At 32.4% G+C, this 23,322-nt stretch overlaps 1 protein-coding gene across 6 annotated transcripts in view; it reads left to right on the forward strand.

Moving 5' to 3' along the window:
- The window catches only part of LOC123007813 (rap guanine nucleotide exchange factor 2), a 62,272-nt gene that overhangs the window by 32,999 nt on the left and 5,951 nt on the right, over positions 1–23,322 (forward strand). For 5 of the 6 annotated variants that reach the window (XM_044403273.1, XM_044403264.1, XM_044403282.1 and 2 more), the window contains 11 exons: positions 4,171–4,246; positions 9,789–9,887; positions 9,962–10,165; positions 12,715–13,115; positions 13,166–13,775; positions 13,825–14,340; positions 16,513–17,065; positions 17,118–17,329; positions 17,558–18,092; positions 21,718–21,864; positions 21,966–22,142. In XM_044403273.1, the coding sequence (XP_044259208.1) occupies positions 4,171–4,246; positions 9,789–9,887; positions 9,962–10,165; positions 12,715–13,115; positions 13,166–13,775; positions 13,825–14,340; positions 16,513–17,065; positions 17,118–17,329; positions 17,558–18,092; positions 21,718–21,864; positions 21,966–22,142 (3,530 nt within the window). The remainder of the gene's footprint in view (positions 1–4,170; positions 4,247–9,788; positions 9,888–9,961; positions 10,166–12,714; positions 13,116–13,165; positions 13,776–13,824; positions 14,341–16,512; positions 17,066–17,117; positions 17,330–17,557; positions 18,093–21,717; positions 21,865–21,965; positions 22,143–23,322) is intronic. The other variant, XM_044403291.1, reaches the window with a different exon arrangement.

Raw genomic sequence — 23,322 nt, forward strand, 5'->3', positions numbered from 1 at the left:
ACTATTTTAATTTGGAATATACTCTAATAGTAAAAAAACTTAGACAAATATGAATATCAGGAAATTATTTAATCAATCACAGACTGTAAATATCACACATCTATTTTTATTTAAATTTGGAATTATTTAGGTGTATTCGAATTATTCGGAATTATTTGGAAATATTTTAGAATTATTGGGTATTAAACGGAATTATGGGCAGTTTTCGTTGAATTAATTAAAGAAAAAAAAACGTTTATTTTAGATTGAACACAATATTTTTTTTGTTACAAAACTCATTCATCAAGAAGATCTTAAAAAACATTTCGATACCATAATTAACTGAAATCTGCCATTATAGTAATCATCAGTTTCAGAAATTTTCTTCATACTTATTTTTTCTTAATTTTGCAAAATTCTTTTTCATTTTGATAATTAAGAATAATAATAAGAAATTTTTTCCTTTTCATTGGCCGATCGATCGATGTAATGCAGAAGAAATTTAAAGGCTGCTATTTAAACACGCTCTATCCATCTGATAAAACCTGTATAATAGCCGTAGCCTGGGGCTGATAAATTCGGGCCTCTGATGAAGAGAGACCTCTTCCGCGTTAGGTGTTGTAGTAGGAAACGAGGGTGAGTTAACTAGCCCCGAAGGCTAAACCCATTCTGGTCCATAGTCAGGACGAGTTGCAAAAAAAAAATAAGGTGCGGTTTTCTGAACAAAAATGCGGAGTCTGGATATATGGGACTATTATTAAAGTTCGATGGCCTGCATTGCATGAAAATAAACAATGGAGTTTTCGAAAGGGGTTGAGGACAATAGGGAGTTGTGGCTTGTACTCACGGGGGATTGCCAGACTTGAATTGATCCGTTTTTCAGCTCAAGTTGATACTGTTGGGGATTAAAGTGACGATAAAATGGAAAATATGTGAAGTTGCAAGACATTGGCGAATGCCAAGTGCACTTTAGAGGTTCATAAAAGTTGCCTAGGAGTGGTTTTTTACAGTTATGGCGATGTTCTAGCGAATTTGGATAAAAGCTTCCAATAATAAAKTAAAAGATTACGGCCAAAGCACAACTACAATCATTGAAACAAGACATAAATTGAACCGAAATAGCTCGAGAAGTTTGATTGAAGAGGCCATAAATTGAAACATTTGTAAGCTGTCGAACTTCCAGACTTATTAATATCGTTCTCAGCGAGGGAGAATTCTATTATTATTGACACAATTCCAAAGCTTGCAGCAATCGTCAAGTTTAAACTAGAARGGCGATCAATACCCCAAACAATAATTTTCGATTTCCTTTATTATTCATCAATTTTGAATCACCTCACGTGATTCATGTGATGAAACTCGTCATTGAAAATTGAACATTTCGCTTGAGACGTCGTCAGAATCGAATSTGGGCCTTAATCCGTTCAGTATGGGGGTGGCGTCCCGCACCACCACTTGACTTTAATTGGATAACACAAAGCCRCAGAGACAAGGGTTGTCCGATTGAAACGTCGACTAATTAAACGGCTTTTATTGCCTCTTTACCAAATTGGGCTGTGAAATAACGTTGCCGATTGCTAATTAAATAAGAGTTAACGGAAGGGGTGCTATTTTTGTGCCGGMAGCGARCATTAGAGGAGATAAATAAGAAAAATCACGCGTAATTACGTTTACGTAAAAACTAGTTTGAGGGTTACGTAAGCTTTCGGAAAGTACGACTACTTTTGCTTTTCGAGGCGATCGTTTAATTAAATGGGACTTATAAATAAACTTTATTGCATTCGTGATGGGTTGGGAGGAGATAAATTGAGAAATGGTTTCTTTAGGAACAGTTTTTGGATTGATGGTGACTCACCTAGACCATCGTGGACCAACTAGTCCATTGTGAAAATAACAATGGTACTATTTTATTAGTGTAAACTAGGACGAGTGTTATTATGCATTGCTGATGGTGTTTTTCAAGACATTCCGATGGGTTTTCATGACGAAGTTGAAGGTTTTGCTCATGTAACGGGTTATCCGGCATTTTTCGGAAAATTGTGATGTTTTTTTACTATTTCAACGGTATTATAAATCGGAGTTAAAAGTTAAACGAGAACAAGTTTATTTCAATTATTTTTTCTATTTTTATTAGCCCAAAATGGAAAAAAATTGTATATAAAAATATTCAAAATTAAATAGTGACTAAAAACGAAAGTGGGACGWTGAAACATTATTTTTTACTCATTACAAATTTTTTTTATTTTAAACTTTGATATTCGAATATTATAGTGAATTTGGTTTGGTTTTGACTGAGCAAATTTTTATCAATAATTTTATATGTAGCTACAGTGGAACCTCGATAAATCGAACCTGTATTCAAAATTTCTATAAGTCGAAGTGATTGGTTGGTCTGTAACTACGAGTTTTAAAATCATAACATTTTTTTATTGTATTGCAATCGAAACGTTAAAAAATATAGACGTTTTTAAAAGTTGAATTATTTAAAAAAATTAAATGGAATATGGAAACTTTTGACAAGAGTGCTTATGAGCATTGTAGTAATTCCACCACGGATCATTTATTTGGGATTAGTCCAGAGATTGTAAAAGCTGGAATAAATACTGAAATTCGATTTGTTTTAGAGTAAAAACGAAGAATAATGGATTCAGTGTTACGTAAATTTCACTATTGAGTGATATTCTCGTGCAAATGTGCACTTTTTGGCTGTTGAAATAATGATTAGTATTTTTTTATTGTTTATTGTTAAATATTTTTTAAGTTATTGATTGTAGGCACTTGTAAGAATGTTTTTGGAAAGATTATTTAATAATCTTTTAAATGTAGAAACAAAAAATATGGTGTTATATATATTTTTTTTTTAAATATAACTTTTAACTTCTTCATTTTTTATCTGTACAATTGCAATACGCTAAAAAATTGTTATAGTCTTAAAGTTTGTACTTTTTTTTGACAGTTGAATAAAAAAAAAATTGTCTACTTGTCTTACTTTTTGTATAATACATTTTTTAAGAGTATGTTCTCATCAAAAAAACAACTTATTTCAAAAGCAATCTTCTATGTTTCGATAACTCGAATAATTTTTTGGTAATAAGGTACTACGACTTCCACTGTATTACATAGATGTATTTGTGTAATTGTGATTTTTATTGTCTTTGTTACATGAGTTAGAATAAAAGTTAAAAGTGATTTATTTAAAATAGAGTTTTTTTTCTTTGTATTTCGGTTAGTACAGTTAAACTTCTGTATAGCGGACACTTCAAGTTGACTGAGAGACAAAACAAATTTTAAAAGTAACTTTGGTATGAGTCGTTTCTAAATTCTAGAGAAATCTATAAAAAAATATGTACGAGTACTTTTTGAGAGGGTTTTATTATTTTTTCCTATAAATAGGAAACTTTTTTTTTACTACTGTCTGAATTTTCTGTTAGTACTTACAGTATAACATCTTAGGGTAGTTCACTGTTACACTGTCAAAAAAATTCAAAGTAAAAACCAATGTTCATAAAATTTATTAAACAAATTATTCATACAGCAAATATGAAAAATACAAAATCGGTGAGAACCAAACACTTTTGTGTAAAATGTTCGTTGCTAAAACATGTTTAAACAAATTAAAATGGAAAGCAAAATAATTTTATCCTAAAAATTTCAATGCTATAATGTTCAAAAACAAAAAGTGAGTAACAGGATCGCAGAAGCGAAAAGAGGTACTTAAACACGCCTCATCTCAAACGTCACATTTTCAGACTCAGTTTTTAGGATATTAGCAAGGGCCCCTGCGCAAGAATAATTAACAAGGGCTGAAAGCAGTGCGCACATGGTGATCAGTCAGTTTGATGCGAAGACGTTCACGCCTTCTTTGTTAATGAACATTTCTTAATTTAATCKTTTTGTTAAGAGGAGTTTTAATAAAAAAATTTGAAAATATTTGGTTTTATGTTTGAACATTTTAAGAAAAATACWATTTATTTCCAAACCTTCTGCGATCACACGGCCCCCCTATGACATCTATGTGATGAAGACTTTTATTATGAAAGGATATATTTTTTCTGAGATTTCCAAGTGTTTACAGTTACCTAAATGATCATCTCTTTGCGTAATTGTGCTTTGTTTTTGTTTCCCCTATCAATTCCAAACATTTATTGGAAAACTGTCACAATTCCGCTTCATCACCGCTTTTCTTTCCAGTTTCGGCAAAAGAACAGGAGGCAGTGCTCGTCGCCAGAACGTGTGTTTCGTCCTGGAACCGTCAGAGATGATTGTGGTAAGTCCAACCCTTTTCATAAAAAAATAATTGACCACACTTTCGTGCACCGACTAATTACAACAAGTATGTGCGTGAACCGGAGCATACCGTCGTTTTCTAAATTATATCATTTCCTTCCTCGATTGACAAATTGAAGGAATACTGCGAAATGTTGACTGATAATTGAGTAAGCGACATTTTGTTACATTTATTGTTTACACGGGAGGAAAAAAGACAATGTCGGAGTTTCTTATCGGCCTTTGCTGGGAAGAATGTGACCGAGGCGCCGACAGCTTTCTTGATAAGTGATGAATTAATGAGTAATCATGAAAGGAAGTCTCGGTGCATTTTTAACACGATTTTATCAACATGACGAGTCGGAAAACTTGTGGTTTATTAGTCAATTACCTGAAATTTTATCTTCAGATTTAGTACGACGGGACTGAAGCCTTAAATCCTTAACAGAACGGTTTAATAATCAGTAACTCAATATTCACAGAAGAAGTCTCACAAGAACGTATTTTTTACTTATTTGTACTTAGAGATTTCAATTACTTAACTTAATAAATTGTTATTGGTGGATTAATTAATCATTAGCTCCGCCTCTAGCCACGCCTAGAGTTTTACAATTATAATTCTTCCGATTTTAATAGACATATTTTTGGCTCGGAGTCACATTTACGCGTCAGATTTATTATGCAAAGCATTTGAAATTGTCTCTTGTGATTAAGCGTCCACTCGTGTGTATTATGGGGCGCCGTCTGTCTGTCTGGCGTCTCGACTCTAAACCCTCACACTCACTAATCCAAATTTGTTTGATTCTCTTATCACTTTTATTAACAACTCAAATGGTTTTCCACTTGTGTTCAAGCGTTTCAAAAAAGGTAAAAGCTGAAATCAACGTTGATGCATTTCTTTATTTAAATTGCCATCAATTATGTTTTTTTTATTATAAAAAAAATAAGCTTTACGGTATAAAAATATCAAATTTTTTGACCGTACTTTAAAGCTTGTCAAGTGACGAAATTTATCCGCAAACATTACAAAAGTGACCACTTACGACTAAATGTCGGCCATGGAGTAAAAATTCTGTTTTTGTGCCTAAGGATTTTAATTTTTACCATGACATTATTGACATTTAGGTTGCAATGTTTTTTTGCACTACTAACTGCACTAGTTAAATTAATAAACATTATCGAAAATCTCAACACAAATTTCGATGATTTCATTGCAAAGCGTCCAGACTATTTTGTTTATTTACTTGCTAATTGTATTGTTGATTTTTACACTCGATACGTTTAGCTCAGCTGAATTATTTGCCTCACTACGTATGGTAAAATAAACGTTCAACTTCGTTACATAAACTATCACTTTTACTCCTAATAACATAATGTAGAATTATAACGAGGGGATTCTTTTACTGACTTAAAGTTCTACCACATCAATATTCTTTATTTGTATATTAAAAAATAAAAGAATTTTATTAGACGCCGAGTTCTGTTTCTCGTTCTTTAACATATCATTCATTACAGAAAAAAATTACAAAAAAATTAATAAAATAAAAATATTAAACCCTTTCGTAGTTGAGAAAAAATGGACTATGTAAAATGTTGCCTATTATTTTAAAACCATTTTGAATATTTAACTTTGTAGTAAGAATATTATCACCACTGACGTGGTTGTTTTTTTATCATATAGTTCTACCACTGATAAATAATGAAATTTTTTTTAAGACAAGTTTTTTATCAACGTGGTATATTTACAGTGTCATTTTTTATGCTTTTTGACCCACTATTTCGAAAATTTGTAGTTATTTTAATTTGATTTTGTTTTATTTCGTTCTAAATTCAACATATTAGGATTTTTTTTTTATTTTTTTAATTTATTAAAAAATTTACATACAGCTCTACTAAAACGATAAACTTGTTTTTTTTTAGTTGAAACAAAACAAATCTAATTTTTTGCCAGATTTTTGCGTCTAAATATAGACGCTGAGAAAAAATGGATTATGATTTAACACCTTATAAAATGTTGCTCATTATTTTAAAACCATCCTGTATATTTTACTTTGTAGTAAGAACATTATTACCACTAATGTGGTTGTTTTCCGTCATATAGTTCTACCACTTTGATAAACAATGAAAATGTTGACTTTTTTTAAACACAAGTTTTTTTTTATCAACATGGTATATCTACAGTTATTTTTATGCTTTTTAACTCACCATTTCGAAAATTTGTAGCCATTTTAATTTGATTTTGTTTCATTTCGTTCTAAATTCAATATGTATATTAGGATTTTTTTTTCGATTTTTTTTATTTATTCAAAAATTAACATACCAAAACGGTAAATTTGTTTTTTTTTAGTTGAAATAAAACAAATCTAATTTTTTGCCAGATTTTTGGGTCCAAATACAGAAGCTAAGAAAAAATGGATTATGATTTAACACCTTGTAAAATGTTGCCTAGTATTTTAAAACCGCCCTGTATATTTTACTTTGTACCCACATAATCACCACTGACGTGGTTATATAGTTCTACCGCTTTGATAAACAATGAAAATTTTGAGTTTTATTTAAGACAAGTTTTTTTATCAATATGGTATATCTACAGTGTCATTTTTATGCTTTTTGACCCACTATTTCGAAAATTAGCCATTTTAATTTGATTTTGTTTTATTTCGTTCTAAATTCATTATATTAGGATTTTTTTAGAATTTTTTGATTTATTCAAAAATTTACAGCTTTACCAAATCGATAAATTTTGTTTTTTTTTAGTTTAAACAAAATAAATCTAATTTTTTGCCAAATTTTTGCGTCCAAATATTTGAAGTTAGGACTACCGTAGATGGGAAAAGTCGATAAGAATCCCGCGTTTAGGGTTTCTCTCGTTGGCATCCACCCAAAGTCTTCCGAATCCTTCCAGTCGGCGTTAGCATTGAAATATCGCATTAATTTGTCTCGGTTTGTTTTCTTTAAATCGTTTCTGGTCTTACAAGTCTTCTATTTAAAAAATCTRTAAAACTTGTCGTTTATTTGTTCCATCACCGACGACAATGGATGCGCATGTGGGCGTCAGTGATTATAATATAATCGACGCGTCTTCAATTCCTACCCACGATTATTATCGATTTTGCTTTTTACCATTTTATTGTCGTGGGCTATAAAATCCATAATCGTACCTACAAATGGTTTTGTTCGACAGACGCAACGGCCAATTACCGTGCTACCACCGTCCCCGTTGTTTGTTAAGGGGGTGGCGTCGCTTAGCAACCCATGATGAACTGCTGGTAACCTTCGACCTTTTGCTCCATATAACACGACCACGACCTGTTTGAATCAGACGCAGAGATGGATCTCGGAACGGGATAGGTGTGTCGAGGAATGTTAATTACAGAGAATTACGATTGTTTTGCTTGTAATTACGACTTGGAATTACTTCGAGAGACGGAGTTATGATTCTTTTAATTCAGTGTTGCCAGGTGTGGTGAAATGTTACAAGATCTGGTGATTTTCATGTGTCTGGTGATTTGGGTAAAAATTCTAATATCTGGTGTTTTTTTTTGAAAATATTTACGTTTTCAACCAGAAACTGTTTTTTTCAAAAAAGTCGAAAAACTACCAAGTTCGTTAAAAATAATTCTGTTTATTTCTTTTGCAAGATTTTACTAGACAGGAACGAAAATGACACTTTATCTTTGTCTTTTTCGAATTCTTTTTCAGCTAGAACCACAATTATAGCGCAAAATTTCTTTAAAAACAAATCAAACATTCAACAAATTTGACTAAAAACGGCTCTATTTTTGCCCTTTTCAAGTCTTTAAGCACGTTTTTGAGATAAAAACGAAGGAAATACTAAAAATTTTGTTGAAGTAGGCAAAAGAATTACAAAATGTAATTGAAATTGATATTATTTTTAGCTTGCTTCGCTCGACTTACTTCGTTTTTTGAACCAGAAGCTCATTTATTTTGCAAAATCTTGTTCAAACACGCTTAAAAATCACAAAAACAATTGATATTGATGTTATTTTGTTTCACTCGATTTAACTGGTTTCTGAGCCAAAATAAGCGGAGATTCTTTCTAAGCACGTTTTTTGCGAGATTTCGCTAWAACGAACTGATAAATCAACAAATTAAGTCGAAAATTACATTAATTTTGCATTTGTTAAGAGTTTTAGCATGTTTTTCAGCTAGAAAAGTAATTATTTCGCAAAATTTCGTTAAAAACAAGCTAAAAAACACAGATTTAGGTTGAAAACGATATATTTTTTTCTTTTTTAAAGGTTCAAGCGGATTTTTAAACTGAAAAATCTGTTTTTTTCCCGAGAGTTTGCTATAGCGTACTATCACAAAATAAAAAGAGTTTATTATGATATTTTTACCTAACTCTTAGGCTCTAACTTGATTATTTCACACGCCTAAAAATCACAAAAAGGATTGATATTGTTTTTACTTTGTTTGTTTCACTCGATTTAACTGATTTCTGAYCAAAATTAAAACAACAATAAGCCAAGAAACACAAAATTTGGTCCGTTTTTGTACTAAAATCTCCGGATTTTCGCTAAAGCAAACTAAAAATTCAAGATATTTAATCTAGAATTACATTATTTTTGATTGTATCAAGGGCTTTAGCACGTTTTTGAGCTAGAAACGCAATTATTTCGCAAAATTTTGTTGAAAATAAACAGAAAAATCACAGAATTAGCCCAAAAAACATGCCATTTTTGCTTTTTTAAGAGTTTAAGCAGATTTTTAATACAAATCGTAATTTGCCATATTTTTCAACTCGGATCTGGTGAATTTTTTATTTTTGATCTYGCAACATTGCTTTAATTTCTTGTTTATTACCTTGGAATTCAAGCTGTWTCCTGAAAAATATTGACTCACAGATATTGTGTGATTTTTTGTCAGGTTTAATTTTTATTTATCGATTTATTCCTTCGAGAAGGAAGTAAAARTGTCTAATTTTAATTTCAAATTTCAAATAGTTCTCATTAAAATAAGAAGTGTATGATATATCGATGTAAATCGGCCGTACTTTAAGGAAAAACGTTCGAATTTCCGGGAATATCACTTCTTTCACGCTCTATATTTACGACTCTTCCCGGAACGCTACAACAGGAAGAACCATTTCCGGCATGCAATCTGCCGTCTCAATAAAATTAATACAAATTCGTGATCCAATTCCTTAAACCTCGAAAGTGCATTTCGATCGAGTTCGTGATGATAGCAAAAGCGTAAAAATTCGTTTGTTGATCCTAGATTTGAGTGGGTCGGTTTTATCTAAAACGGAAGGAAATAAAAAAAAATCCGTTGACTGTTGTTGTTAAGAGGCGTTTCAGTCGTAGTCGAGGAAAATGTTGAAACACGCGTTGTTAACGGCGGTCCAGATTGACAGATTACCGCCGGAAAAGAGGGTTTCAGTGGCGGTCGTAAATTTAAAACGGAAAAATTCGGTTTATAACACCTTGGATAGGGGGTTGAGGGGCGGGAGGCGGCGTCTGAAGACGCTCTCGTGGCCCAATGCTGCCGAAACAAGCTCTAAGGGGGCTGTTCTGTTCCAGATCGATTATCCGGACATTGAGCAAAGTAGAAGAGTACAAAATTCGCCACTGATGGATCATCCGCAGCATCGCAACATCAACATGATGTTAGACCACGCTGTGAGTACAAGTTGCCAAAATCGCAGTTTGGTGAATTAAAAAACATTGTATGTGACTCGTGAGTTGTTTTGCAGTATGCCCAAAACATGATGKGACCGAGTCTGTATCACAAGTGCAGCCGAGGCTCCCACTCTTCGGACACGAGTTCGGCCTACAGCGGCTCCGACACCATGGCCTCAAACCAATCGGAACTCGACGGAGAAGACATCGACTTTACCGGCTTGGTCGAGAGTATCGTCGATAGCGACGAGGAGGACGACTTGGCCGAAAGCATGGATGTATGTCTTTTAATTTAATTTTGGGTTATTTTAGTACAGTAGAACCTCGATAGTACGAACTAATTTTTACCAGATTTTTCGATTTTTCGGAAAATCGAATTTTAATTGAAACAAATGAACGAAAACATTAAAAAATATATAATAAAACATACAGAGTGAGTGTTGAAACTATACAGAAGAGAAAACAGAGAAAAATGCCATGTAAGGTAAGATATTAGGAACACGGAAAAAAGTGTTAAAAAAATTCTATCTATAAAAAATTGGATGTTGTGAGACTTTAAATTTTGCACTTTAACTCTATTTATTTCTGTTGAAACAATAATTTTTTCAAATTTTTTTGGTACAAGCTATTAGAAGAGGAAACAAGGAAGCTGTATCCTAAATTGTAACTCTGTTTAATGTTATTTGTGGCTTTTATTGGCAAATTTTCTGTATCCTTATCCAATCATTATAAAAAAAAACATACCGATACAACATCATCAGTATCATTAAATAGACATAAAAAAATGTCAAATGTCAAAAAATAAATGTCAGAATTTTTTGACAGATAGAATCTTTTAAACATTTTTTCCATGTTCCTGGTATCTTACCTAACTTGAAATTTTTCTCTAAAGCGCGAGTTCTGACACACCCTGTAGTTCAATTTTATACAGAGTGATTTTTAAAAAACGGGAGGCGTAAAATTTTTATTTATTATATAAGGATTGATATTGTTTTTACTTTGTTTGTTTCACTCGATTTAACTGATTTCTGAGCAAAATTAAAACAACAATAAGCCAAGAAACACAAAATTTGGTCCGTTTTTGTACTAAAATCTCCGGATTTTCGCTAAAGCAAACTAAAAATTCAAGATATTTAATCTAGAATTACATTATTTTTGATTGTATCAAGGGCTTTAGCACGTTTTTGAGCTAGAAACGCAATTATTTCGCAAAATTTTGTTGAAAATAAACAGAAAAATCACAGAATTAGCCCAAAAAACATGCCATTTTTGCTTTTTAAGAGTTTAAGCAGATTCATTATAAAAAAAAACATACCGATACAAGATCATCAGTATCATTAAATAGACATAAAAAAATGTCAAATGTCAAAAAATAAATGTCAGAATTTTTTGACAGATAGAATCTTTTAAACAMTMTTTCCATGTTCCTGGTATCTTACCTAACTTGAAATTTTTCTCTAAAGCGCGAGTTCTGACACACCCTGTAGTTCAATTTTATACAGAGTGATTTTTAAAAAACGGGAGGCGTTGTAAAATTTTTATTTATTGCCCGATTTCAAAAATTAAAAAACTAAATTAAATGACTTTTTTGTAGTATAAGCTGACAATTTTAGATTTTGTTTAATGTTACATAATTTGGAAGATATTAGTTTTCTTGTGCAACATGTTTACTTTTACTACAAAAAAATATTATCAAAAAAAATTATCTAGTTGCATGGTGTCAATAAAAAAATGTACGTTACCAATAATGTTATTAAAAACAAAGTAAATAAACAACAACAAATTAAATTAATTACTCTAAATTAAATGTTTTTCTAATTTGTTATAGGTAATTATTATTGTCATTTCTTATTGAAAATTTGAAAAATTATTGACAGTATTATCGTATCAACAAGAAATTACTACCTAGGATTTGTGTATATTCGTGAATAGGTTGCCATAAATTTGGTTAGGTGGGTTTGTGGTGACAAACAAAAAATATAGTAACTAGTGTCAAAAATTTAGATTAAGTCACCTGTCAGCTTGTATAGATAACTTAATTGGTAGTTGACAGCAGGTTGACAGAAAACGTCAACCGTCAACAACAAGGGGTAACCAACTCGAGGCATTCAAAATTACTTCTGAAATTTCTAGTTACAAACAACTTGAAAAACGTAATTTTTCTAAAAATTCAAATTCTAGGTGGTAATTTCTTGTTTTACAAATTTGTAAAAGGATAAACAGTAAATAAATAATAACAAAATAAATAAATCACACTAAAATTAGATGTTTTTCTAATTTGTATTGTCATTTCTTATTAAAAATTTGAACAAATATTGGCAATATTTTCTTTCATTTGCTGCTTTTTGACATAAAAATAATGGCATCGTCCTATTTGACACCATACAACTGGATTTTATTAACTTTTATTAATGTTTTTTAGCTTTTAATAATGTTTTCTAGTAAAAGTGAAACATATTGCACATGTCTGTATCAAGAAAACTAATACCTTCCAAATTATGAAGAAAAAAATATAAGTTRCAATTTAAAATTAGAAAGTTGAATATGGCCCAAAATAAATTATGACATTTAGAAAAATTCTAAAATTGTCAGGTTATACTATATTAAAAGTCATAAAATTATTTTTTTTAATTTTTTTTTAAAGATCACCCTGTATAAGAAAAATATACAAAAACCAACATTTCTTACTAAAAACTTGTGTATGTGAGCTTTTCAGAATGTTTCTACTATTTCTGATAATAATAAATCAACTCTTTAATTAATTCTTTAAAAAACTGTTTTTTTTTTTACATGGAGGTTGCACTGTATTATTTTTTTTATGAAATAGAGTCTGACGGTGCGCGACCGCGTCCGCGACTGTTTGGAAAAGGAGCCTCAAGACCGCACCGAGGACGACATCGAGGCGCTGCTGGAGTTCACTCAGCACCTGAAGGCCTTCACCAACATGACCTTGGCTGTGAGACGTGCCCTTTGCGCAGTTATGGTATTCGCAGTGGTAGATAAGGCTGGTACAACGGTCATGAACGATGGAGAGGAGCTAGACTCATGGTCGGTGGTAGTCAATGGGTGCGTGGAAGTGATCATTCCTGGTGAAGAGAGTCAGACTTTGACTACGGGAGAGGCCTTTGGGATTCTCCCCACGATGGAGAAACTCTACCATAAGGGGGTGATGGTTACCAAATGCGACGATTGTCAATTTGTGTGTATCACTCAATCGGATTACTATAGGTGAGTCATTATTTTCCTCAACAAGTAAGTAAACAAAAATATTTGGTTAGAATCCTGCACCAAGGGGAGGAAAACACTCGCCGTCACGAAGACAACGGTAAAGTGGTCATGGTGACGGAACTCCGGGGGTCTATGGAGCCTGGAAGCAACCGACGAGGTCACGTGGTGATCAGAGCCACCGCTGAACGTCTTATGCTCCAACTAGTCGAAGAGAATTCACTCACGGACCCCACCTATGTCGAGGATTTCCTCCTCACTCATCGCACTTTTATTCCAAGTCCGCTTCATGTAGCCAACCAACTCCTGGAGTGGTTCAAAGACCCCGATGTGCGGGATAGAGTCACCCGAGTGGTGCTTCTTTGGGTCAATAATCATTTTACCGACTTTGAAACAGATCCCGACATGATCGACTTCTTGGAAACCTTTGAACAAGGTTTGGAGGATGAGAAAATGAGCGGACAATTGAGACTCCTCAATATTGCTTGTGCGGCAAAAGCAAGATTAAGGAATGTGGTACTGGCGAGGTCAAGTCGGGATGAGCCCCTCAATTTCCAGGTTTTGGGAGGGTTTGAGCGAAATTTCGGGATTTTTATCTCGAAAGTGGAGAAGAAAACCAAAGCGGAGGATGTTGGGTTGAAGCGAGGGGATCAAATTATTGAGGTGGGTGATGATTTTTTGTTTTTGTTTTTACACTACAGTTTGATTAAAGGTTAATGGGCAAAGTTTTGAGCACGTCAGCCATGCCCGAGCCCTTGAAATACTCCGAGGAACGACCCATTTGAGTATCACCGTCAAGTCAAACCTCCTACACTTTAAAGAAATGTTAAACACACCAGATAATTCACCGAGACCGCGAAGTCGAAAAGTTTCCGAAATTTCGAAATTACAGACCGATCCAAGAGCTAGACTTTCAAGTGTCGACGGTAATTTAGTGTTAAGTAACGAATCGCCATGTGCGCAACCGGTGACCATCGGGAGTCCACAAAAAGAGAACAAAAAACCTAGTTTTATGACACTTGGACCGAAAAGAAGGCTACAAAAAGCCCTCATGAAGATGAATATCCTACCCAAGAATATTATCAGTGTTGGGACCGACCAAGTTGATAATTTTAATGCTCCGAGTAACCTAGGCTCGAATTTATACCAGTCGCAGAGCAACCCAGACTTGATGTCGATTTGTTATGATGATCTCAGATGTGCCGATTATCCGGAACATGTCCTTAAGGTTAGTAGATTTCACGTGTTTACTGATTTTTTTAACTATGACAACAATACATTGTTTGTTAACTAGTCTGTGCTTTTTTCTTGTTAAATACATTTTTATGTTTGTATCTGTTTAATTCGTATTATGTTTCATAGTTGAAACAGTCCATTAGTGACCTTTCAATGGTAAAATTAAAAAAAAAATGTAGGACAATGATAGATACTAATCTAGTCCATCGTCTGAAATTATTTTCAACTTTACTGCGTGTCCCAAAAATAAGTTACAATACAAACGTGTGTTTTTTAAATGAATCACCGTATGTTTCTTTGCATTTGTTGCCTTTCAAAACATTGTTTTTCCGCTTAGTTCTAATAGAAATAAGATGTTTTTTTTGGCTAAAACATGCACTTCTTTAAAATTGATTACACAGAAACTAAGACATCTAGAACAATTTTTTTGTTACTTCTGCAAAGAAGAAAGTACAGATAAATTGTCTATCTAAAAAAATAAGCTTTTATGTCTAGAATTGATAAATGAAAAAATATTTAACATTCTAGTTGTCTTAGTTCTGTTTATTCTAGAAATATTTCTAGATGTTTTAGTTTTTGTGTAATAAATTTTTAAAAAGTGCATGTTTTGGTCAAAAAAACCGTCTTATTTTTAAAACTAAAAAAAAATCGACCAGTAAAACTTTAGATAGATGAAAAAACATTTTCATAAAAATCTACATCCAAAAACGCTAAGAAAAATAGTGTCTCATTAAAAAAAAACAAGTTTGCATTGTAACTTATTTTTGAGTCACGCTGTATAATTAAAAATAATTTTAGGCCATAGACTAGATTAGTATCTATCAATGTCCTGTATATATTTTTTTAATTTTACCATTTAAAGGTCACTAATGGACTTTCAACTCGCTGGGACACTCTATATATTTACTCACATTATTATATTGACGTGTGTAGAATTTTTGAGCTAATAATAACACAAATAAATGAAATAATTGACCCGGCAAAACAAGAAACTATTTGGCCGACATAAGTTCAAGACATTAATAATTTTTTCCACAAATTCTGAAAAAGAATTTGAGCAATAATACATTTTATCTATAACACATCTGCTTTCTATTCATAATTTAATAAATACTTACTGTTGCACTCAAAAATCACAAATTCACACACTTCACTTTGCGGTAAATAACAAAATAAAAAAATTAAATGCACTAACCTTTATGGCATCTTCTTCTGCTGCTTTTTGTAGCAATTCGCCTCTGCTTCTTACACGGACCTACTGAAAATAAAGAAACACAAAATCAGTTTAATGTGTTATTAAATCAGTTGAAAATATTAAATAAAATTAAAAAAGTGTAAGTTTTCTAAAAAATTAAAAGGTGTTATTGACTTACCCTTTAATCCAGATCCTTGTAGTACGATTGTCTTCTCTTTTCTTCCACTGGCACTCACTAATAACTCGAACACTACTAGATGTCTATTTGGCACTCGAAAATACCCAACACGCATGCATTGATAATAAGAAATAAGAAGAAATAATTTATTTGAACAGTTATTTCAAGTAACTCGTACGGGAGCTTAGCTAAGACTGACTCGTTATTGTAATAATTTTTTCAAAAACAACACAAAAACCATTTCGTAACAGTTCCGGTGTAAAAGGTTTTTATTTGGGGCTGCATAATTCCGCACTTACAAAATAATTTGAACAATCGTACGATTAAACAACTCCGATTCACCTGATATAACGTCAGAATGCTATCATCTGATTGGCTACGAAATTGTGTCTTGATGCTTCTAAACATGAACGTTTACCGAAAATTCAAAATAAATTCGAATTAAATTGTTAGTTACTTTACTTTTTCACACATCGAACTAATCGCGAATTAAAATTTGATTATTGCAATTAAACATTTTTTGTTAATACTTTTTTTTAAATGAAAATTTTCACCTAAAATAAAGCAATATATGGTATATTCAATCGATTTGGATTGATTTTAAGCGAGAAATCATTCTAAATCAATGTATTTCAACAAAATGAATGCTTAGGTTTCGTTTTCTGCTAAAATAAAGCGATTTGAGCATTTTTAATCCAATTTAGAAAGTCTTCTATATCAATGAATTATAACAAAATTATTGTCTAAATCTCAATTTTTAGACAAAATGAAGTAAGTTGTGTTTTTTTCAGGTGTACAAACCCGATCAAAGCTACAAATACCTACTGGTTCATAAAGAGACCACCGCTCATGAAGTCGTGATGTTAGCCTTGCAAGAGTTTGGCATAACTGACCCTAGTAGTAACTATAGTTTATGCGAGGTTAGCGTTACCGACACCCAGACTATCAAGCAACGCCGTCTACCGGACCAATTACAAAACTTGGCCGAACGTATCGGCCTTAATAGTCGCTACTATTTGAAAACAAACGGAATCACTGAAACTCTAGTACCTGACGAACTCGCTCCGGAATTAGTTCGGGAAAGCGCTGTTCATTTTCTTCAGTTGAACGCCGTGGAAGTTGCCATTCAGTTGACGTTACAGGACTTTAGTATTTTTCGACAGATTGAACCGACGGAATATATTGACGAACTTTTCGAACTCAAATCGAAATATGGCACACCGATGCTTGAACAGTTTGCTGCTTTGGTCAATAAAGAGATGTTTTGGGTCGTGACGGAAGTCTGCAGTGAACATAACCCCGTGAGACGCATGAAAATTATCAAACAGTTTATAAAAGTTGCACGTAAGTTTTTGGTAACGCTCCCGGGGGTAATACTATATATATTTTTTGCTAGGACAATGCAAAGAGTGCAAGAATTTCAATTCAATGTTTGCTATTATCAGTGGGCTTGGGCATGGAGCAGTGTCACGATTGAGACAAAGTTGGGATAAGCTTCCGGGGAAGTACCAGAGGGTGTTTTCCGATTTGCAACAATTAATGGACCCTTCGAGGAACATGAGCAAGTACCGACAGCTCGTCAGTGCCGAACAGAGTCAACCGCCTATAGTAAGTGTTACCAACTGTCAAAAACAACAACCCTGCTGTCACGACTTGTTGACATTTTACGCTTTTTTAGACTTATCTGGTAGTTACACATACTGTAAGTTTTGTGTACCCGATTTTTTGATTTGTGTTGGTACACCTGTGTCAAATTCTCTCATCTCGCACTTTTTTTCTCGTCACTGCATGCCCCCCCACCTCCTCTTRCGACTAAAGCGCCKTCTTTCTCGACAGATTCCTTTCTATCCCGTGGTCAAAAAAGACCTCACCTTCATCCACCTGGGCAACGATTCGCAAGTTGAAGGCCTAGTGAACTTCGAGAAGCTTCGCATGATTGCCAAAGAAGTCCGTTCTTTGAGTAATATGTGTAGCAGCCCTTATGACCTTTTGACAATGCTGGAACTTGGAGGCCAACCCGCTAGTAACGCTATGGTGGCCTTAAACCAACTGACAACGGCCTCGTCTCAGCACCATCCTCAAGGCCAGACCACAGTCAAGCGACGAAAAAAGTCAACAGCGGCGCCTAATCCTAAGAAAATGTTCGAGGAGTCCCAAATGGTGCGAAGAGTGAAAGCGTATTTGAACAATCTTCATGTGGTGAACGATGAATCCAAACTCCACGAGATGTCGCTGGAGTGCGAACCGGCATCGGGGGGTAGTAGCTCAGGCCCGGGGAGTCAACGAGGCAAGAGGCATGCCTCACCAGCGCCCTCCACTACCAGRAGTACGAGTAGTACAAGCGATGAGCGTAAACCCACCGCTAAGTTTGGTGAGTAAGATTACTCTCTTAATACTCTATTATACATCAAAGTAAAGGTTTTTTAAATTTTACGTAATTTAAATTTAATTAAAAAAAAGTGATGCCCTTTGAGAAAAGAAAAAATGCATAAATTCTAATCTTCAAAACAACTTTACTCAGTTATTTTTTAAGTAACCGATCTTGGATTCTGCAGGATAATTTAAAAGAATATTCTGTAGGAATTTGTTTTTTAGATATTGTGATTGATGTAAAAGTCACGTAATTTAACAGTAGACTTAAAGATTCGTTTTACTCTTTGGGTATTTGTTACAAGCGATTTTGAGCCCTCTTTTGTAAATTTTAGTACTCCAACTAAAAAAACATTTTAACTTTATTGATTTTCTTGAAATTTTTAGTGTACTTATAATTCTAAGTAAGCCAGCGCTGGCAAAAAACACAAAATGGTCTTTTGTTTGAGAATTTGAGTTTTTTTTGACCATTTTGTAACAGAAAATTATTCATTATGTTCCTGATATGGTTCAAATTATGCTAAATTTTGAACTAGTCTGTCGAATTATGTACTTTTCATTTTTTTTTTCGAAGCAAGCGGTTTTATCCTTCATTCGTAAATTTTGGGGCTAGCTTAGCCCTATATCTACAAAATTGCTCTAACTTCATTATTTATTAACCCATTTTGATTAAATTTTTAATGTTGGCAGTCATAATTCATCGAAGTGAGCCACCGCTGGCAAAAAAAACAAAAAAATTATTTTTTGTTTGAAAATTTGAATTCTTATTTGAACCATTTTGAATTTTTGTGCTAAGTTTTGCACTAATTGTATGGAAAGAATTAATCTGTCGAATTATGGATTTTTGCAATATTTTCTTTCAAAGACTTATCAAATGAAGGCTAAAACGGCTAAAAATGACCCGAATCGGTGTTTTTGAAAGAAAAATTAAGCAAAATACAAATTTTAGTACAGTTGTATGTACAGTTGCGGTTTTTGAAAATTAAGACATTAACTATTGGCATTCTATTTGCTATTTTCAAAATTTGTGTACTGTAAATAAGGTTTTCATCAAGGATGACAATGTTAGTTTTAATTTTTTAAATTCGAATCGTGTTACAATAAAATACTGTAGTTATTTCTGTCTACAAAACTTAAATTCATTGTTTTGAAGCAGTTTTATACTCTACGACACTGATTCGTAATATTTGAATGACATTTTACAAACTTCAGTTTCAAGGCATTTTACAACAACAAAATTTTGGATTTGTCAAAAATGTCTTAGTTTTCAACGGCCGCAACTGTACATATTTTTGATAGGAAAATATAATAGCTGTCATTAATTTGAAATTGTTATTCATTTTAACATTAAAGCTTGAATTATATTAAAGTGTCAGAAAAGTGACGATCAAAGTATTTTGTCTTCAACTGTACACAATAAATGTACTAACTACACAGTGTTATGTGTATCTTCCAAAAATGTCAAATTTTGGCAATTTGGATATTTGACACTAAAGAAAATTAATTAGCGTTTATTTTTGAAATAACTATTTTTTTTATATTGACAATAAAATCAAAGAAGCCGATTTTCAAAACAAAAAATTTAATTATTTTTCTTGTCGAAAAATCTAAGACGTGTTCTGATTGGTTCATTTTAAAAGACGTAATTGATTGGCTAAGGATCGAACAATGACACTCAACTTTAACCCATTAAATATTTTTTTCTTTTTATTGGTCTCATGATCGTAAGTGCTGGTTCATATTGATTTTGGGGTTGGCTCCACCCATTGTGCAAAATTAGATCAAATTAAAGTAAGATAACTGACACTAAACGCTGATTTGTTATAAAAATTCGATTCAGAATTCAATAATTATTCACGTTGCTGGCTTTTTTTCGGATTTTGAGCAATAAGAAATAAAAACCGGTTTGTTCTCACGATAGTAGTAATTACGCGAATGTGAAATGATTATTATTGGTCCTTGTAATCGGACCAATAAATTAACAAATGTATGCAACCAATCAAATTCAAGATTATGCAAAAACCTCATCGATTATTCATAAATAAGGCTCGGATTATATGCAAAATGCATATTTGTTATTAAGAGGTATATCAACAAAATTGTAAGTTTTCTATGCATGTCTAATGTTTTTTGATTAAAATAAGCCAATTAAAAAATGCATATTTTGCATATTTTGGCAACTTCGTGCATATTTTAGGAAATAATGCATATTTGTGCATATTTTCTTCAAATCACAAATTTCCGATTAAAAATTTCAGTTCAAGTTAAAAATTGGCCAGTTTAAGAAAAATGATCCGATTACAAAATATGTTAAACAGAAAACAACCCGTAATTCGTAAGCCGGACTCAAAGAATTAGTATCTTGCTGAGTGTTTCCTTTTCAAATTCGTTTTATACAGGGTGAATATGTAGTTTAGAACCAAATTTTTTTTTTTAATTATTTGCCTCTGGAAAATAATAATTAATATAAAATAAAGTAATATAAAAAATCTGTTCGTATTTTCAAAGCGAAATTTTGATTTGCTTTGAGTTATGAGTTTTGTCAAAATTGTAATGTATGTAATTTTTTTTTAAATTAATAAAAAGTAGATGATAGTCTCTAATACCGTTGTTTTTGGGGGAGTTACAAAACATTGTTTTTAGTGGGTTGCCATTTAAAAAAAAATAAAATTTGTGTAGAACTCAAAAACAAAAAATTCGAATAATTTTATTCTTGATAAAACATTTAATTCATCAAATAGTTTTTAAAAAAATTAATAGTTTAAGCAAAAAATGTTTCCATACTTTTTATTCACCTGGTATAAAACGAATAAATCTTTCTATGTTGATAACTAGTTGCCTGCAAATGAATTTTAGCAAAATTGTTTAAAGTGATGTAATAGTAACTTTATTTTGACGGTAACATGTCATCTGAAAAGTACAGATTTCTTAGAAAGGCTTAATTACTAGGTTATTAAAATGGCTTGTCTGAAGCAAAACCAATTTACTTATTCTCTTTCGTCCATTGTGTGCGGTTCAAGATGATGAAAATACAAACTTTAATGTACTCGAGGATAAAAATTTATTCCAACTTTGATTTTTTATTGTTAAAAGTTTTGCATATCGATGCATATTTGGCATATATTCGAGCATATTTCTTAATATTTTGTGCATATTTTTGTGAAAATACGTGCATATATTTGCGCATATTTTACGGATTTTTCGTAAAATATAATCCGAGCCTTATTCATAAAAAAAAACTGTTTTAATGCAATTTGAATTTGCTTTGGAAAAGATGCAAAAATAATGAATTTACATTAATTTTTCCAATTAGTCACGAAAAGTTAATGTTAGATTGGAATGTGGATTCCAAAAAAAAAATAAAGATTTCATATGACTTAAAAAAAATCGTTTGATTTTCTTGAAGAGTGTGAGCCACATTTGAATATTGCATGATTGAAAGCCAACGCAATTTTTGTGATGTTTTTCTTTAAAACGTTAATTTAGTCACTTTTAGACCTTTTTTTCTCTATGAAACCCTACTATGTAGAATTAAAAAAATAATAAATAACTGTTGGTTGCTTTTGGAAAACTAAAACCGACTTGTTCACTTCGGTGAAACTGATCTCAAAAAATGATTGTTTTAGGATCAGCGTCGCCGCAAGCCGTCCGGAAGTTGTTAGCGTTGTCAGAGCCGAATAAGACGCGGCCGCACCAACCGAGGCAATTGCCGAGCCATGGAGTGACCCCATCGCAGGCTAGTCCGGCTGTGAGAAGAGCGCCGAGTGCAACCGGTAATGTCTCGTTTTGTTTAACCAATCAACAGCTTCGTTCATTTTTATTTCCCATTTTTGGAACTATCTGTTATCATAATGCGCTTTTGTTCGGATTGCAGGTAGTTATTCGAGTTACGGATCACACAGTTCTAGTAGTTCGGGTGCGGGCGGCCGCGCCATGCATGAAAGATCGCATTCGGACACCCCCACACCTTTGCCTTCCGTTGCTCTATCGGCTGAAAGCAGTAGTGTCACGTCGCTCAGTAACTTGCCCCTAAGAAAAACTGTTACTTCCGGTGCGTATATCTCCGCTTTTGACAACGAATTGGCTGTCAAAGATGGTTGTTATTCCGGAACATTCATTTAACTTGAGAGAATTCAATCAAGAAATTGTTTGTTTGTGGAATAACCAGTAGAAAAGAGAGTAGTTTGCAAACTTATGAATAAAACAGATTTCGGATGAGATATATCGCGATGGTCGACTTTTGTTTATAACTAGATATTTTATTTGTATTAAAAACTTAAGCCTTTTTATAGCAAAAAACGGAATAAAATTGTTCGAAGTTGCAAGATTTTTAGTCAGGTTTATTATTGCTGTAAAAACAATTTTTTTGCTTCATGAGCAAACGAGATATAACCTGAGAGGAGTTTTAGCGGAGACACAATGTAAAAAAATTTTAAACGTTCTTGGATTTTTCTACTGAAGTTCACAGTTGTGATGGTAGACCTTTTTTACCGGGATTCGAGTCTCGTCAAAATGTTTTTAATATTATTAAAAATATTTTTTTTTAAAATGATTGCATAAAAATAAAAATGCATTAGTATTAACTGTTTTATACCTTCTGAAACTATTAAAACTATTAAAAAAAAACTAATTGATCAATGATATAGTACTATAAAAATGTGATGTTTCTGAAGAATGAAAATTTCGAATCTTTTTTTGCTTTTGAGTTCTGCTAATTTTAAAAAACTTTTTTTTATAAAGATTCTGATCCAAAAATTACAACTACATATCTACATTTTAACTCTCTCAACTATAGTAACTCAAAAATTACAGTTTTAAGAAAAATGCATTGTATTTTTGATTGTTAATAAAAAATCAAAGAACTGTTTATTATTATTGAACAGTGCTGAGTCTAAATTTTGGTAAAAAAATGTTTATTCAAAGAAAATGTTTCTCTTTGTTTTTGTATTTTGGGCCCTATATGAGCCATCGTAACGCAAAAACCAATTTTTATGAGTTACTATAGTTGCCGTTGGGAGAGTCGATTTTATTCCATTTTTATCGAAAAAATCCCATTTCATTTCTCAAAAATTATTTTGAAAAGAAATTGCAAAACTCAAACAAAAAAAGATTTTATTCTCAAGATACGATGGAATTTTTTATCCCAGTATTTTTATTTTTTTTTTGATTTTTATTAATTATAATTTTTTGAAGGCAGGCGTAGTTCTATACTTTTTGTTCACATTGTGTGT

Source organism: Tribolium madens, unplaced genomic scaffold (assembly GCF_015345945.1).
Source record: "Tribolium madens isolate multiple individuals breed KSU strain unplaced genomic scaffold, Tmad_KSU_1.1 Scaffold_11;HRSCAF=98;Tcas5.2_LG3b, whole genome shotgun sequence".
Lineage (NCBI taxonomy): Eukaryota > Metazoa > Arthropoda > Insecta > Coleoptera > Tenebrionidae > Tribolium > Tribolium madens.